Source organism: Podarcis pityusensis, assembly GCF_964106645.2.
Source record: "Podarcis pityusensis genome assembly, chromosome: 1".
NCBI lineage: Eukaryota > Metazoa > Chordata > Lepidosauria > Squamata > Lacertidae > Podarcis > Podarcis pityusensis.
In genome coordinates this window covers 60,384,314-60,399,333 of record NC_138028.1, presented here as the reverse complement: position 1 = coordinate 60,399,333, position 15,020 = coordinate 60,384,314, and the positions used below count along the sequence as shown (strand labels likewise).

General features: G+C 41.9%; 1 protein-coding gene across 9 annotated transcripts in view; it reads right to left on the bottom strand.

The window, feature by feature from the left end:
• Positions 1-1,034: 1,034 nt before the first annotated feature.
• Positions 1,035-15,020, bottom strand: part of NAV2 (neuron navigator 2) — a 528,711-nt gene continuing 514,725 nt past the window's right edge. For all 9 annotated transcript variants that reach the window (XM_080982305.1, XM_080982307.1, XM_080982300.1 and 6 more), the window contains 5 exons: positions 14,088-14,242; positions 12,857-13,125; positions 12,291-12,409; positions 8,307-8,510; positions 1,035-7,041 (listed from right to left, as the gene is read on the bottom strand). In XM_080982305.1, the coding sequence (XP_080838431.1) occupies positions 6,916-7,041; positions 8,307-8,510; positions 12,291-12,409; positions 12,857-13,125; positions 14,088-14,242 (873 nt within the window). In that variant the 3' untranslated portion in view covers positions 1,035-6,915. The remainder of the gene's footprint in view (positions 7,042-8,306; positions 8,511-12,290; positions 12,410-12,856; positions 13,126-14,087; positions 14,243-15,020) is intronic.

Genomic DNA, 15,020 nt, shown 5'->3' with positions numbered 1-15,020 from the left:
CCATGAATTTGACTCTCTTTTGACAGCAAATTTGTAGCTCTATGTGAAGTACTTCCTTTTTTATTTGTATCCACTGTTTCCCACCATTCAGCTAGGATGGCGCTGTGGTCTAAACCAGTGAGCCTCTTGGGCTTGCCGATCGGAAGGTCAACAGTTCGAATTCCTGTGACAGGGTGAGCTCCCGTTGCTCTGTCCCAACTTCTGCCAACCTAGCAGTTTGAAAGCACACTAGTGCAAGTAGATAAATAGGTACCGCTACAGTGGGAAGGTAAATGACATTTCCGTGCGCTCTGGCTTCCGTCATGGTGTTCTGTTGCACCAGAAGCGGTTTAGTCATGCTGGCCACATGACCCGGAAAGCTGTCTGTGGACAAATGCTGGCTTCCTCGGCCTGAAAGCAAGAGGAGTGCCACAACCCATAGTCGCCTTTGACTGGACTTAACCATCCAGGGGTTGTTGTTTTTTACCATTCAGCTTTATTGGATTACACAGGGTTCTAGTTCTTATGAGGGAGAAACACTTCTCATGACCTACTTTCTTCATCCCATGCGTAACTTTACACACTCCTACAACATGCCCTCTTTTTACTTGGCACTTTTTGAAAAAGCTTACACGAACACTAGTAATGTTTGTATACTTGCAGATCCCATGTGGGCAACTGGGAGACCATTGCATTGTCCACCTGAGTGGACCATGCAAACCTTGTTTAGGGTGTGCATCCCTTGGCTTGTGACTGCACAGCTAAAACACTCTGATTCATCAAGTATCTGTTCTTAAAGTTCCGCGGGGTTGAAATGAGCCTTGAACATTCTCTTCGGCAGCATGTGCAGATTGTTGTTGCTGGGAATACAACGTGGCTTTAATAATAAAGAAGATGAAAGGATCTGAATCCAAAACACACAGATAACTGGATTGGTGAATGCGGCACATCACGTACTACTGCTGCTGCTGCTATTATAGTTTATATGGCATATGAACTATGCGGAATTTTGCCCCAACCCTTACAGCAGTAAAAACAGCAGTAAGACCAACCAATCTGAATAAATAATCATCAAATTTATTGAATCATGAATAATTTAAGACTGGTACAATCATTAGCTTTATTCTCCATGACACAGGACAGGGGTGAGAAGGGCAGGCCAGAGGGAGGCATGGTCCAGAACAGACCAACGGCAGATTCCAATCCTAAATGGTAACAGAAAATTAAATAGGGATGGTACGGCGGAGGTAAACATCATACTGTACACAAAATACTCAATTCCTAGTTTTTCTCTTTAAAAATGGCTAGAAAAAATTCATCAAAATGCAGCACTTGTAATCAAATATTTACAGTTCTATGTTACAATGAAAAAAAATGTACATCTTAAAAGAGAACTTTTCTCATAAATGGTTCCACTGGAAACAACTAGATCAAAACAGCAACCTTCCATTTAATCTCCACAATTTTTTTCCATGTGTTTTTTCCCCCCTCGCTCTCTCCTTTTCCTTAAAAGGGAATTGTCACATTTAGACAAGTTTCAAGACACAGAATATCAAAAATGTCAGCATCACCAATGCAATATTGTAAGGGGTTTATTTGTCTCTCCAAAATATACCAAAAAGGAGGAGGAACTAACCAACCCCTCCCTGTTTCTGCACCATCACCCTAAAAAAAAGAAATCCAATATATGACTTGTACAATTCTTGACAGTTATGAAGGAAAGAAATATTTTGCATGCTTCCAATTTATAACAAAACACGACTGTTGCATAGAGTCTTGCACTAAAAACAAGAAGTAATTCCAATTTGTGGGGCGGGTTGAGGGAAGGCAAAACTGGAAGCAACTCAGATGAAGTATTTCATCATTCTAAAAAGGGAAGGAATGTTTATTTATCAATGTTGAAAAGAAGAGCTAGGTAAGAAATGTGCACAACAGGTAACCCTGAATCCCGAAGTTTCAGAAAGGATACTGAAGTTGTCTGATCATCCAAAAGGATGAAGTTGCTCAATGTAAATTATTTTTCAGTGACACAAACTATGGTAATAAAAAGATAGAATTCATTTCCTGGTCATGGCAACAGGATATGCAGGAGAGGGGAAAAACCTGAATACCCAGCATAGAGATTTTGTAAAAGGAGTCAAATAGGCTATATATCTGATGTCAGTCGAGATCCCACATACTGCTTTCCCCAGCCACATAATTCCTGTAAATAATTATTGTGTGTCTTGATGTTTGTGAAATCTCAGTGCTCCCAATTCAGTCTGGCTGGACAACAAAGCCTTCGGCTAAATAAAATTTTTCCACACATTTCACTGGAGAGATCATCTCCATACGTGGTTTTTGCTTTCTACATATGAAGAGTTGCTCTTTCCTTTGAAATGGACCAGACAGCAGAAGCATCAGGATAAATTTGCGGCACTTTTATAAGGAAGTTTCTGGACTTGCGCAACAGGGTAAAGTTGTTAATGTACCTTCACAGAAACCACTTTGCAGAGGAGGAGACTTGACTGGAAATGACAAATAGCAAACTCTAAATGTCAATTCCAAACAGATACAAGGGGTGGTTGTGGTTGGGAATCAAATTGTATAATTTAGCCATAGGGAAACAACTGTAATAAACATTGTTTACCTAGATTTATACACAATACATTTATTCCTCAGGCCAGTTTCCATATTGGGTGAACAGAATCCTTGAATGTTTCTTATGAGCCTATGCATAGACACATCAAGAACCCGATTCCACAGTTCCCATAGGAAAAAAGTCCCCACTGGCTGGAAAAAAACCCCCTCATTGGTTGATTTACTTTAAACAGGATCCCTCTGTTTTCAGCAGAGAAAAGGCAGGAGATGATGGGAACCCTTCTAGGGCATACTTTTCTTGGCACTATTAACTATGTGGCAATTATGCTTTCAGCAAGACTTTAAAATGTTGCATGCTAAAGGCATGGCAGCTGGGAATCATTCATGCTACATAGTTCCATGCAGATCTTGCCATACAGGTGCAATGCCTGACTCCAACCTGCACTATATCATCACTTGGGGTGAACACTGTGCTAACTGGGGTACACACACAGGGAACGAGGTCTGCTTGCACAATGAGTTTTCTTCTTCTCTCCCCTGTACCCCCCAAACCTGTTCTATGGTCTCCCTCAACCCTCCAGAACAGATTTATGGGATGCAGAGGGAGGAAGGTCCCATTGCATGAGCAGACCTCATTCATTGTACACAGCAACTTAGGTGAATCTTCCCCTAGTTTGTAAATCCCGGACTTGGGGGAAAGCCTCACATATACAACAAAATATATTGCCCGTATGACGTGCACCTCCTTCTAGGCAAGCTCTGGGTTCCAGGTAGGGTGTGTGGTTGCTACTGAATCATGCAAGTCAGGGTATGAATTTAGGAACTCTGCAAGACTCAAGATGTATGGGTCTCCAACTACAACATCCATGGGGTGCGAAACAGAAACTGCTTAAAAACATGCAATGTAGAAACTAATCTCCAATGGGACACAGATGGGTCTTTCCCAATGCAAGTGGTCTTCCTCTAAACTTCTTTTTCTTTCAAAATTATTTCAACGGAGAACAACACATATTCCTATGAAGGAAAGTGCTATGCTGAAAGAAGTCCAGACTGTGTTCAATGTTGGGTATGATGAATCTATTCAAACATTTATAAAAGGCATGCAGTACAAATTTCCTGGGACTATACCATTCAAAATGTACATGGATCTCCTATTTTAATGCTGGTGCTTGGTTGTTTGTTGTTGTTTTTTTTAAAAAAAACTGCAAGTGTAAAGATAGCACTTCAGGGAGAAGGCAAAGAATCATTTTCTAGGATGATGAAGGGATTTTTTGACCTGGGAGAATCTTTTAAAACTGTCCCGCAAGAGGTCCTAAGAAGCAGGGAGCTAAAAAACTAGCTCTCTCCAGCATGTTAGATGGATCTGCTTAGGGCTGTGGATCACTGTGGCCCATTTTCAGCAACCAGGTGAGAATTAAGAAGGTTAGCTAAATACCTTCCTTCTATCTGGTTATGATGAAACACTCAAGCAATTCTGGTTCAACAATTCAACAGGCCATTAGTTCTAGAAAAACATAATGGGAGCAAGTTCACAAAAAACTCCAAACACAACAGATTAAATTTACACGTCACCAAAAGCAGATAGTTATGAGGTATAATAAAAAACCCTTACTCTTTCATGAGACATGGTAGCATTACCATAGTCCTCTTCAGGCATTACAAAGTTAGAATCACAGGTGATAATTAGAATCATAGAATTGTAGAGATGGGACTCTGAATGTCATCTAGTCTGACCCACTTCATTGCAGGAATCTCAACACGTGGTCTCCCATCCAATTTGAAATCATGGCAGATCCTGCTTAGCTTTGCAAATGTGATAGCAGTTTCATTGCTGCACCACCAGGTTCTGGATGTCTTGGAGGCAGGGAACACTGTGTAGCGGTCCTGCTCTCCTCCACCCGACTTTGCTGTGTTGAATGGTAAGGACTGAAGTGGGATTGTAAGTTTGCTCACCTGAACATGCTGACAAACCTCTGCACAACTGGCGTTCCTGATTGCAGAGAGGCTTGTAAATATGCTCAGGGGTACCCATTTACAAGCCCCCTATATACCTTGCTGCTCAACGCAATGAGGTTGGAAGTGGGGCGAGAGCTCTTACGTTGCCCTTTGCCAGCCTGGTGCCCTCTAAAACTTCTGGAAGGCACTAGGTTGCTGAAGACTGTCCTATACGCTTTGACATTTATAATGTCTGAAGAGGGCTCTTGTGTCTGTTGCATCATATTAACCCTACAAAGATTTACGGTAACACTTTCTTTTCAAAATGGTGACAAACATCTAGCCTGCATGTTCTAAAACAAAACAAAAGATTCTAGCAGTGATGCTGTACAGCATCCTAGAATATTTGTTTCTGCCTCCAGTAGATAAACATTTGCCCAATAAACTGTTAGCTGTAAGTTGATATGGACATTCTGAAAAGCCCTCTCCCTCTTATTTTCCCCCCACTCTTTTAGTTATTGTCACTTTTTTTAAAAAAAACCAGAAGAAATCTCAATTATCTTATTACAAACAGTATTCACAGCAACTCACATAATTGTACTCCAAGAGATGACTCCTATAGCCCTGTTTTGTTTAAATAAAAAAACCCCATCATATGCAGCACTAATGGAATTCAAACACAATTAGTAGAAAGTAGGTAAGGCATCACTTTGAAAAAAATCAGCACCCAAAGATAGCTGAAAAGGCGTGTGTGTGTGTGTGTGTGTGTTTTGACTGTGGCTCTAGCTGTGGTAGCCTGAGACAGCTGACTAGTTGTATATTTCAAACAGAAAAACACAAACCAGAATGCAATTCTTTGTGAGGTGTTCTTGTTCCCCAGCAGAAGCACCAAGATTTTTAAATTTTTTTTAAAAAAAACACGAATCTTTACTCTGTGCGTTTGGGCAAGGAGGAAAAGGAGAATCTGAGAACCAGATAGGTTCAAAACCACGACCCTTCAAAGAAAAAAATAAAATCTTTAAAGACACAGTTCTCCTTTACGCAAGACCTGGCTTAATAAAAATGATTTAACAAGTTCCAGGAGTCCAAATAGGCTTTAGTGTTTTTGTACTGAAAAACAGTGGATTCTCATCCCTCATGACAAGTGGCTTTTGAAAATGAGGGCGTTTCAAAAATAGTTTATTTTGAGGCATGAGGATGAAGTGTTAAAAAATTGTACTTGGCCAGTGTGAAGGCTAAACAATTGCTGTATAAACTTTTGGTAAATGTTTGGGTTAAGTAACAGTGTAACTAAAACCGGAAGTGTTCATTAAGCGTGTTTTCACCCTTCAGCTATGGGCAGCTATGCAAAGAACGGATGTGCATCCATGGGTGATGAAAACTGGAGTTTTGCTTCCAATCTTCCCTGATGCAGATCCTATTCCTGAAGAGATAAGCTGCAATCTAGTTTTAAAAGCCACTTGCCTTTTCAGCGGTGACAACTGCTAAAGCAAAAAGTGGAAGTAAAACACAGGCTGTGGGTATGTTTGTTTTCCTACGCATTACTTTGAATCCTGGCCAAAATGGTCATAGTCCACAACATGCTGTTGTGGCTCAAAGGTTCATGGCTCCATTGGAAAGTAGCAAATGATGTGCAACATCTGTGTTCGGGGTGGATTAAGCCTCACATCTGCACCTATATAAAGAAAACTAAATACATAAACATAAAAAGCCAGATCTCTAACTAGAGAACACCATAAGAGTGTGTGTGTGTGTGTGTGTGTGTGTGTGTGTACGTGTGTGCGCACGTGTTTTCCCTGTTTCTCAGCTCTTTGCCTTTTGTGGAACATTATCAAGGCAAGCAAATATTTTATAGCACCAGAACTATCTGTAGATGAGGTTAGACTGAAAGATGATGTTTAAGTTCAGTGAATACTGAATGAGTTTGGTCAGAAGCAGCATAGGCAAGATCCACTCCCTTTTCTCCCTTTCTGGACAGTACATGGCACAAAGCTCTTTTGCTTCATAGCTTTGTAGGTGAGCATTTTTTGTTCCTTCGTCCTCCACGCCCACCACAAATTACTATGACTAATGTAATTGTTGGTATGGGAAAAAAACATGTATTCAGTGTCTTAGGCATGTGAGCTCACAGCAATGTCGAAAAGAACAAAAACAAAGTAGTGCAGTTCTAATTATTAAGGGAAATAAAAACACAATTCAAAAACATCAACCGGGTTGCCTGCACCCATATTTGAGACTGAAAAGGGGGTGGTTGGGGGAGAAACAGAAGGGGCGGAATAGTGTCTCTATTGTTCTTGCAGCTCTAATACTGAGATGTCCAGCTGGACTAAAGACCAGTGATCTTCATGGTTTGGTGATTATGTCTTCTAAGCAAGGCAGGAGATGGACCATGGGAAATAACCCACTTCTGCTATTGTCGCATCATAATGTTGATTCCAGAGATGAATCGAGGATGTCGTCGTGATGGCTATTGCTGTTGGAGTCACTGTCGTAACTCTGCGGGCTTGAATAGTTAGCTGCCTCCTGCAATCTCATCAGCATGTTCATCTGAGGAAATATCACAAGAGGACAAGCGGTGTTACTTGAATGTTGGCTCTATTTCCACATTTATTTATTGGCCTGTTTAAGCACTTGCTCTGCTTGCTGCATAAGCCCCACAATTAGCGTTCAATGCCACAAGAAGTCCAGCACCTACATAAGCAGGGTAGACTCGGCAACCAATTCTTCCTTGGTGTTTATGGACTACTGGCAGTAGCTATGTGGTGGAAACAGAATTGGAGTTAGGCTGGGTGAAATGGAACTAGCTTGCTGGACAAGCTAGAAAAACCCTTCTGTCCTAGTAGCAGATCATGCCAAACATTTCAACCTTTCTCTTGAGGTTATAAGTTACCCATCTCCATTGCATCATGCAATGCAGGGTCAATGAACACTTGGATCTGTTGCGGCTCACATGCCAATGTTGGGCAGGGCGAAAAACAATGTTTGTCAAGGGCCCACCCCTTTCTCTCCCCTCTCAGTGGGCTGCCAGGGGAGAGTATGATTGCTCTTGCTGGAAGTGTGAACCGACTGCTTGCAAACATCCTCCTTCTATTGCTCTGTTCATTTTGATGTTCTCCAGGGTCCATCTGCCCCCCCCCCCCCGCCCATCTCCTCTCTCTTGGCTCCTCAGACTTGCATCAAGTTAGGGATGCATGCAGCCTCAGGGGATTAGATTCCCCACCCCTTATCTAAGTCCCTTTTGCAAGTCACATGCAATGTCATTGATGCTGAAGTGTGTGTCTTTTGCAGCCAGTTGACAGTATAACAGATTTTGGGACCCACATAATTGGTCCTGCCCATTTGTTTGTAATGGGCAAGACCACTCACATAACAGTGCCATACGATGAATCCATGGAAAAAGCAGCTTCTGTGGTGCTGTTGTAACATGAAAAGGGCACCATTACCATAATATGCTCAGTGAAAGAATTTGCAGAAGGCATGGCCTTGAGATAAGTTTCCAAGGTTGTTTGTAATCACTGTTTTACTCCCTCCAAAACTTAAGAGATGCTTCTCATAGAACATGTTGTAAGGTCAGCACAGCATACACAAAGCAATCACACAGACATTGCAAGCCAAGTAGACACCATCACATCTGCAACACAATTCTAAACTTCTAGGATGAGCCACAAACCACATATGGGGCTAGACTGGGGTCATGTGTGTGTATATTATACAGACCACCTGTGCCTTCCTGGACCAAGTCTCAATGGTTCCAAATGATACAACATTCAACACAATAAAATTTGTGCTGCTGACTAGCTGAGAAATCTCACCAGAGGATCTCCTTCGGCATCACTAGGTGGAACTTGCTTGCTGGTTGAACCTTCCCGAGGCATGGAGTACCCATCAAATCCAACATCTTCTGGCCGCAGTTGCAGCAAGGGAGGCCATTCATGGTGTTGTGGGGTGGCTGCCCATGGGTAAGTGTCCATTACCCATTTGGCAGGGTCTTCCCATGGTGCTCTTCTTCCATACAACTGCAAGCAAGAACAAGACATCGTCCCTCATTAAAAGATTAGATTTTTCAATATATAGGCCCTTTAAAAAAACAAAAACAAATTTCTATTAAAGATTTCCTAGTTTTCAAAAATATGTGCATTGTCTCTTTTTTCAAGTTGTGTTTTCTACAGATCAGTTTTCTTTGTTGCGAGGCATTAGTGCTGCATACAGTATAAAGTTGGGAAGAAAAGAGGGGGAGGGGTGGAGGATAGTGAGTGGGGTGGGGATATATAGGCCTTTAAGGTATAGCCTCTTGGTTTGTCATGACATTTCACAAGAGGAATCTCCCATTGTGTAAAAAATGTCTGGGCCAAGAACAACCAGAGCTCTGCGTGCTTCCTCCTTTAAGCACCAAGCTCTAACTGTTCCTGGGTTGCCTGTTCATTGCAACTGATGTGGAATGGTGATTCCCAAGCATTTGGAGGTGTCTGAGCATCTGGATTTCTCATAGGTCACAACCATCACAGCAATGGTTTTCTGTGTTCTGAGAAAGCCTGGGATTCCTCAGACGTTTATGGGGGTTTCCTCAAGGAGAATGGTGGGACCAAAGTGCCCCTACCATATCATATATCACACGCAACCATGGGATCTTTATGTGTTGCAGGTACCTAGGATGAACTCTTAGTACATGTGAATTGAAAGTAAGGACTAATGGGGCTGGCCAGCTCATGAGAACTGAGCAACGAGGCAAGCAAAAGGGGAATGCACAGGAAAGTGCGGGATAACACTTGGTTTCACATAATGTCATCAGCGCCGCCCCCAACCCCTCAATTCATAATGAATGGTCTTTAAATAGCCTGTGTTGCCTAATCTCCCTGCAAACAAATCAAGATGAATACTCAATAAACAGGTTGTCTGGAAGCACTCAGGGATAGACAACCGTCTCCTCTCAGAATTTGTAAACAACAAAAGAGGTATGAAGCTTCTCTGATCTCCTGTCCTTTTAGACCAAATGTGGTTGAAGCTTCAGAAGTGCCCTTGCCAAACTGTTTGCTTGAATGTTTGGCTTCAAAGTCATCAAAGAACTACAGTTCAGTGCTTGGCAAGCTTCCCCAGCTTTGGTGCCAAAAAGCTTCCAAGGAACAGGTGATTCCACACATTTTAGTCTTTGACTTCAAACACGCATGTCCTCGCCACTTTGAAGAGGCGGTTTGATTTGACTGTAGCTTGCAAAAAGACACCACAAACCATGCTCTGTGGAGCCATGGCTTTTTGTGAATGTATTTACACGAAGTGTCTTGGGCCAGCCAAAACCATTTGAGCAAGATGAAAGCTGAAGTTACAGAAAGTGGTTTCTAGAGGAAAATGAATGCTCATGTTTTCATGCTTGTAATACAGAGTTTAAGGTGGCTGCCCTTTTGGGGATTGTTTTTCACTTGCTATACTTCTCTGTTCTGACAGCTTACATGGTGGAACATTAAGCAGACCCACCCCACGGGGAGCAAAGATACATTATGAGAACATCAGAATGTCATTAGCGTTCCAGGCATAAAGATTTCAAGAGCAACCCATGACTGCAGTGGGTTAGATGACAAAAAAAAAAGTCCTATTCCTATTCATCTCTTTCATAACCTAAGTGTTAAATTTTAACTTAAGTTTTAAAAGAAAATACTGGGGAGCTCTCAACAGTCTTCCTTCGAACCAGTCAATTAGTTAAAACAAAAATTGGGTGGTACATTTATTCATTTGGCCATTACAGTCTCTCTCTCTCTATATATATATATTATGGTGAACATTCTCTTGACCAAGGCATTTAGAAACACAAGAGGGGGAAATACTGAACCATACACTTGAGGTAGACGGAATCTCTGTCTACGTATTTTGCTACCTTTGGATTTTGACAGTTTGAAGCTTCTGTAGGACATATCTGATTTGACAACTTTTAGGAACCTATATAGCATGGTGTTGCTACAAAGTATATTCTTCCTCTATCCAGAATTGTTCTACAAACATTACAGTATGTATAAAATAAAACAATTCTATATACAGTGAAACATGCTTTGTAGAGATTTCTCAGAAAGCAGGGTGTGTGTTTAAATAATTAACAGAATTCACGCTTTACTCTGAGAGCACGCCAAATGGTTACTGAGCAAATTTGTCCGCTAGGTGGTGCCATATAATCCAAAATCAGGGACTCTCACTCAAACAAAATGGTATGTCAGAAGAACCCACCATGAAGCACAGGACACCAGGTGGAACAAGGAAAGAAGAGGATATCTACTCCAAAGACAGAGATTCAACCTGGCAAATGGATGCTTATAAAATTCCAGTTCCACTTTCAAGTTTCCTTTCCCAAAAATGTGGAATAATATCTTAAATCTTAAAGCTAAGGTTATAAACTTATCACACTATTTCCCCTTTTTTTCTTCTTTATTCAAGGCCATTTAAGTGTCTGAAATATGCTTTCAGATCACCGTGCATCCAGCAAGTTATGACACTGAAAAACCACAGGAATCCCCATACATTCCTATGGGAAACAATCAGCAGCAAATGGTGTCCTTTCTTACAAGACTGAGATGGTTACTGACTTGTTGAGGATGGGAACATGAAACACAAAATAGATTAAGATGCAGAGTCACCAGCAGTTATCATGTCTGTTTCACAGATATGCTGGCTGAGATAACAATAGCAGTGTTGTCTGAGCTGATTGAAACTGCTGAACAATTAGAACTTGTAATAAGATACTAAGCACTATCAGTTCAATCAGTCCTAAAAGACTCCTAAATCACTTTAATGACTCCTAAAGCACCATAAAGGAATTTAATATATATTTCTTTTTTTAAAAAAAAAACCCTCTACAAAAATGTTACAACTAGTTTAATTACATTGCTTTTGCTTTGTTCTTCTGAATGATAAGACAAACAAAACTACTTGAATTACGGAGAGAAGTGTCCTTTCCCCACATCTTACTCCAATGCAAAGAATACTGTGTTGTTAAAAAGATAGTAATAAATGGAGTGAGATAGCTCCAGACATGTGCTTGCATGAAAAGAAAAGCTAATTTAGTTAGCAGAATCTGATCCAGTGGAGGCTCCAACACTGTGAGTGTCGCCCAACAGAGCATAGAGAGGGCTGCAGGAGGAATTGGTGAAAATCGCTTTCCTCCGAGTCCCATTAACAGAGTTGTGTTCCCAGCAAGTCTAGGTCTAACCCACTGGGTATTGGTGCAATTCCTTTCCAAGCTAAAGAAAGCATTAATGCAAGTCTGCATAACTCGTGACTCCAAAAGCCAAACAATGTCAAAAGTGGGGGAAGGAAATACTCTTCTTTTCAATGCCCGTCGGGGACTTGTTGCTGAGTGAGTTTGCCCAACATTAATGCTCTCATAAGGAGAGTTCCCTCACAAGCTTCTGAGGCATACTTGGGTTTGCCAAGCTCCTGTCAGGCTATTAAATGGTTGGTGGGCTGTGACTGGCTTGAAGGAGAGACAGTGTGGTGTAGTGGTTAGAGGGTTGGGCTGATACCTGGGAGACCAGGGTTCAAATCTGAGCAAATAAAACACACCTGGGGGCGGGGGAGCAGATCTTGGGCCGGTCATGGCCTCTCAGCCTAAGCTACCTCCCAGGGTTGTTGTGAGGATAAAACAGGGAGGAAGAGAACCATCTACACCACCTTGAGCTCCTTGAAGGAAAGGTGGGGTATAAACAGAGTAAAACAAAACAAATAAATGAGACGTGAAGACCTAGGTTGTGCTGTATCTGTTATTCCCCCATGCCCACACTCTTTGAGTAGGTGTAGTTCATATGCAAGCTCCTTACCTGTAGCCCTTCTCTGACAGCCTCAAGAAGATAGGGAACAATAGAGTAGTTCCACAGGTCAGTAAACCAAACCCTAGAACCGTCGACATCTATAGGGCAGGAGAGAAAGAGTCTTGGACCTGTGAGAAAAAAGGAGGTTACATATGCCAAGCATCTTTGGTGAATATGGATTTAATTACAGCCACAACATCAAGCAAAAAATGACAAGAGAGGAGAAAGAATTGTACACTTAGGATAAAGCACTGCACCAACAAAGGAGCCAGTTAACCCATAATAATAGACTAGGATTTATCTACAAGTTGAACATTTGCTATGGCATCTTTAGTAAGCAGGCATTTAAAATCAAGCTCCCTCAATAGTTGGGCACAGCCTATTTTTATAGGGTTCACATTATAACAAAAAGTGTAATGTACCTGATTCCATGCCTCATAAAGCTCTCATTTTTAATGTAATTAGGACACTAAGGAAAAGGTAAACTATTATCTTATGTAGAGATGAAATCTATGTTCTCGACCAAGTGTTTAGAAATGCGTCAAGAGCTCTAACAGATAATTCTGAGTTCTCACCAATAGTAACATCTGAAGAGCTGTGGGCCTCTAAGAACTTGTTGAGATGCTGCCAGACTTTGGGAATCCAGTCTATAATTTTAATTAGTTCCGCATTTCTCATACGGCCACCAATCTCCGTTTCAATGAGCTTTCTTCTCAAGAAACGGCCAAGAAAGCCCTTGACTGGCTCAGTGTGGTTGGCACACAGCACCCATCTGAAGTTGTGGTGGAGCTGAAGGTTTGGTGTAGAGGAAGTTGCCTGGTTCATAGTTCCAATAATGTAGGGACTGTGGGAAACAGATCAGTCAGTATTAACGTCTAGAAAACACAGTATGTAAAAAAAAGAAAAGAAAATCTTTAAGTAATCACATTATCTACTTTTTTGCTACTACCACTGGCATGTGAAGGAAAACTATCTGAACCTAAACAACCATGATCAGACCTCTCCATCCCTCACACAGTATTGGCTGAGAGTATCTGTGATTTTACAGAACATTTCAGAATGTTTCATCTGCTTAAGAAACAGAAGGTACAGAATCTGTGAATGAATAATGGGGGGCGGGGGGAGAATACTGCACAGGGTGGATAAATTCCACATTTTAATATCAACTAACCCACCAGCCTACTAAATCTTTGGTTGCAGGTCTTATACATTTTATTTATTCTGGGTTGGACCAAGATGGGCAGAAAAAATCAGCCCCCATGCCAGGCTGGGGTGGTGGTTTGGATTAGGCAGAGATGTCTCTCCACAAGCTTTCCTGGCTCAACTAGGCTCCTGCTGAACATGCCGGTGGTCAGGAAGCCCCATTACTGGGGTCTTCACTGGCATGAACCACCAGAAAGCCTCAGAACTGGGTGTTCCAAGGGTGAGGCTGAGCAAGCGCAGGAACCACTGGATCCCAAGCAAATCTTAATGTCATTGAAAACAGCATGGCCTCGAATTATCCTGAACCCTGCACCTTCTGCTGCCATGACTGATAGGGCTGAGGATGAGACAGTGGCCTTCCTGCTCTGCAAAGCCACACTACTGGTGGTATTGGGGAGTTTGGATTACGCCCTAAAAAAGGTCGCTTCAGTTAAATCCCACTGATTTCAATGGGAACAAAGCCATGGCTAATTTTTCACGTTTGATTTCAATAGTATCATGAGCAACTAATGAGTTGGATCCAGCCAGGTCAAGTCTCAAGGAATGCTCCTGGAGCAAACACACTTTCCTTTCATGAAAGTTTGAGGCAGAACATGCTGTTACCATTTGTGGTACTTGCAGTTCAAGAGCCCATTGAAGATCTCTCCCAGGGAGCTGACATGGTGCAAGTTGTCCAGGATGATCACAAGAGGCATCTCCACAGCATTGTTTTCACTATTGCATTGGTCAGCAAGGTTGGAGAGGTATTGGCGGAGTTCCTGTGATGCAGATGAAAAAGAGAAAATTGGCTTTCAGGCATTTCTTTTGAAGATCTTGAAAGACATGAAAGTGGCTGGATTCAGTGGCAGAACAGTCTTCTGTTAAGGGTGTGATAGCAAACTACACAGGGCCAACATTCTCCCAAGAGAAATAACCTTTTGAATAGAGTATATAATAGCTCGGATGAATTTGACGTCTTGTTTAGAATCTTAATTGAAAAGCTGACTATGATCCCACTAAATGCTATTTCACACGAGACAGGAAAAGGTGGTCCTCTTTCATTCTGGGGCAGTTCACAGATGTCCCCTGATACTCCCAAAGAATTGAGATTGCCTCTGTAGGCATTAACAGATCTCTCTTGAAGTGATCATGTAACGAGAGAGCCAGGACCATGAAAAGCATGCGCTTCATGACAGGATGAGGGTAACAAAATTCGGGCTGCCAGGTTTGGCTAGGTAAAGTCACCAAGGTATCAACTAGTTTTCTGCACAAAGCCTTCCACAGAAAGCTACCAGGTCCAAGAATGTCATTGCACAGGACACAGGCTCAGCATTACAAAATGGAGGACTCCTAGGAGGACATTAATTAGTAACTGAATACTATTCTTCACTACACAGAAAAAGTGGTCCTCTTGCAGGCCTTTTTCCACATGGCCTGGGAGGGCAGGGCCCTGACTGACTCCAGCTACAAAAGCTAAGGCTGCTGAACAGAATCTTAGGCTGAGGTATTGTTGAGGGCTTTTTGTTGGGGTGTGGTTGTTGCTGCTGTTATTTTTTT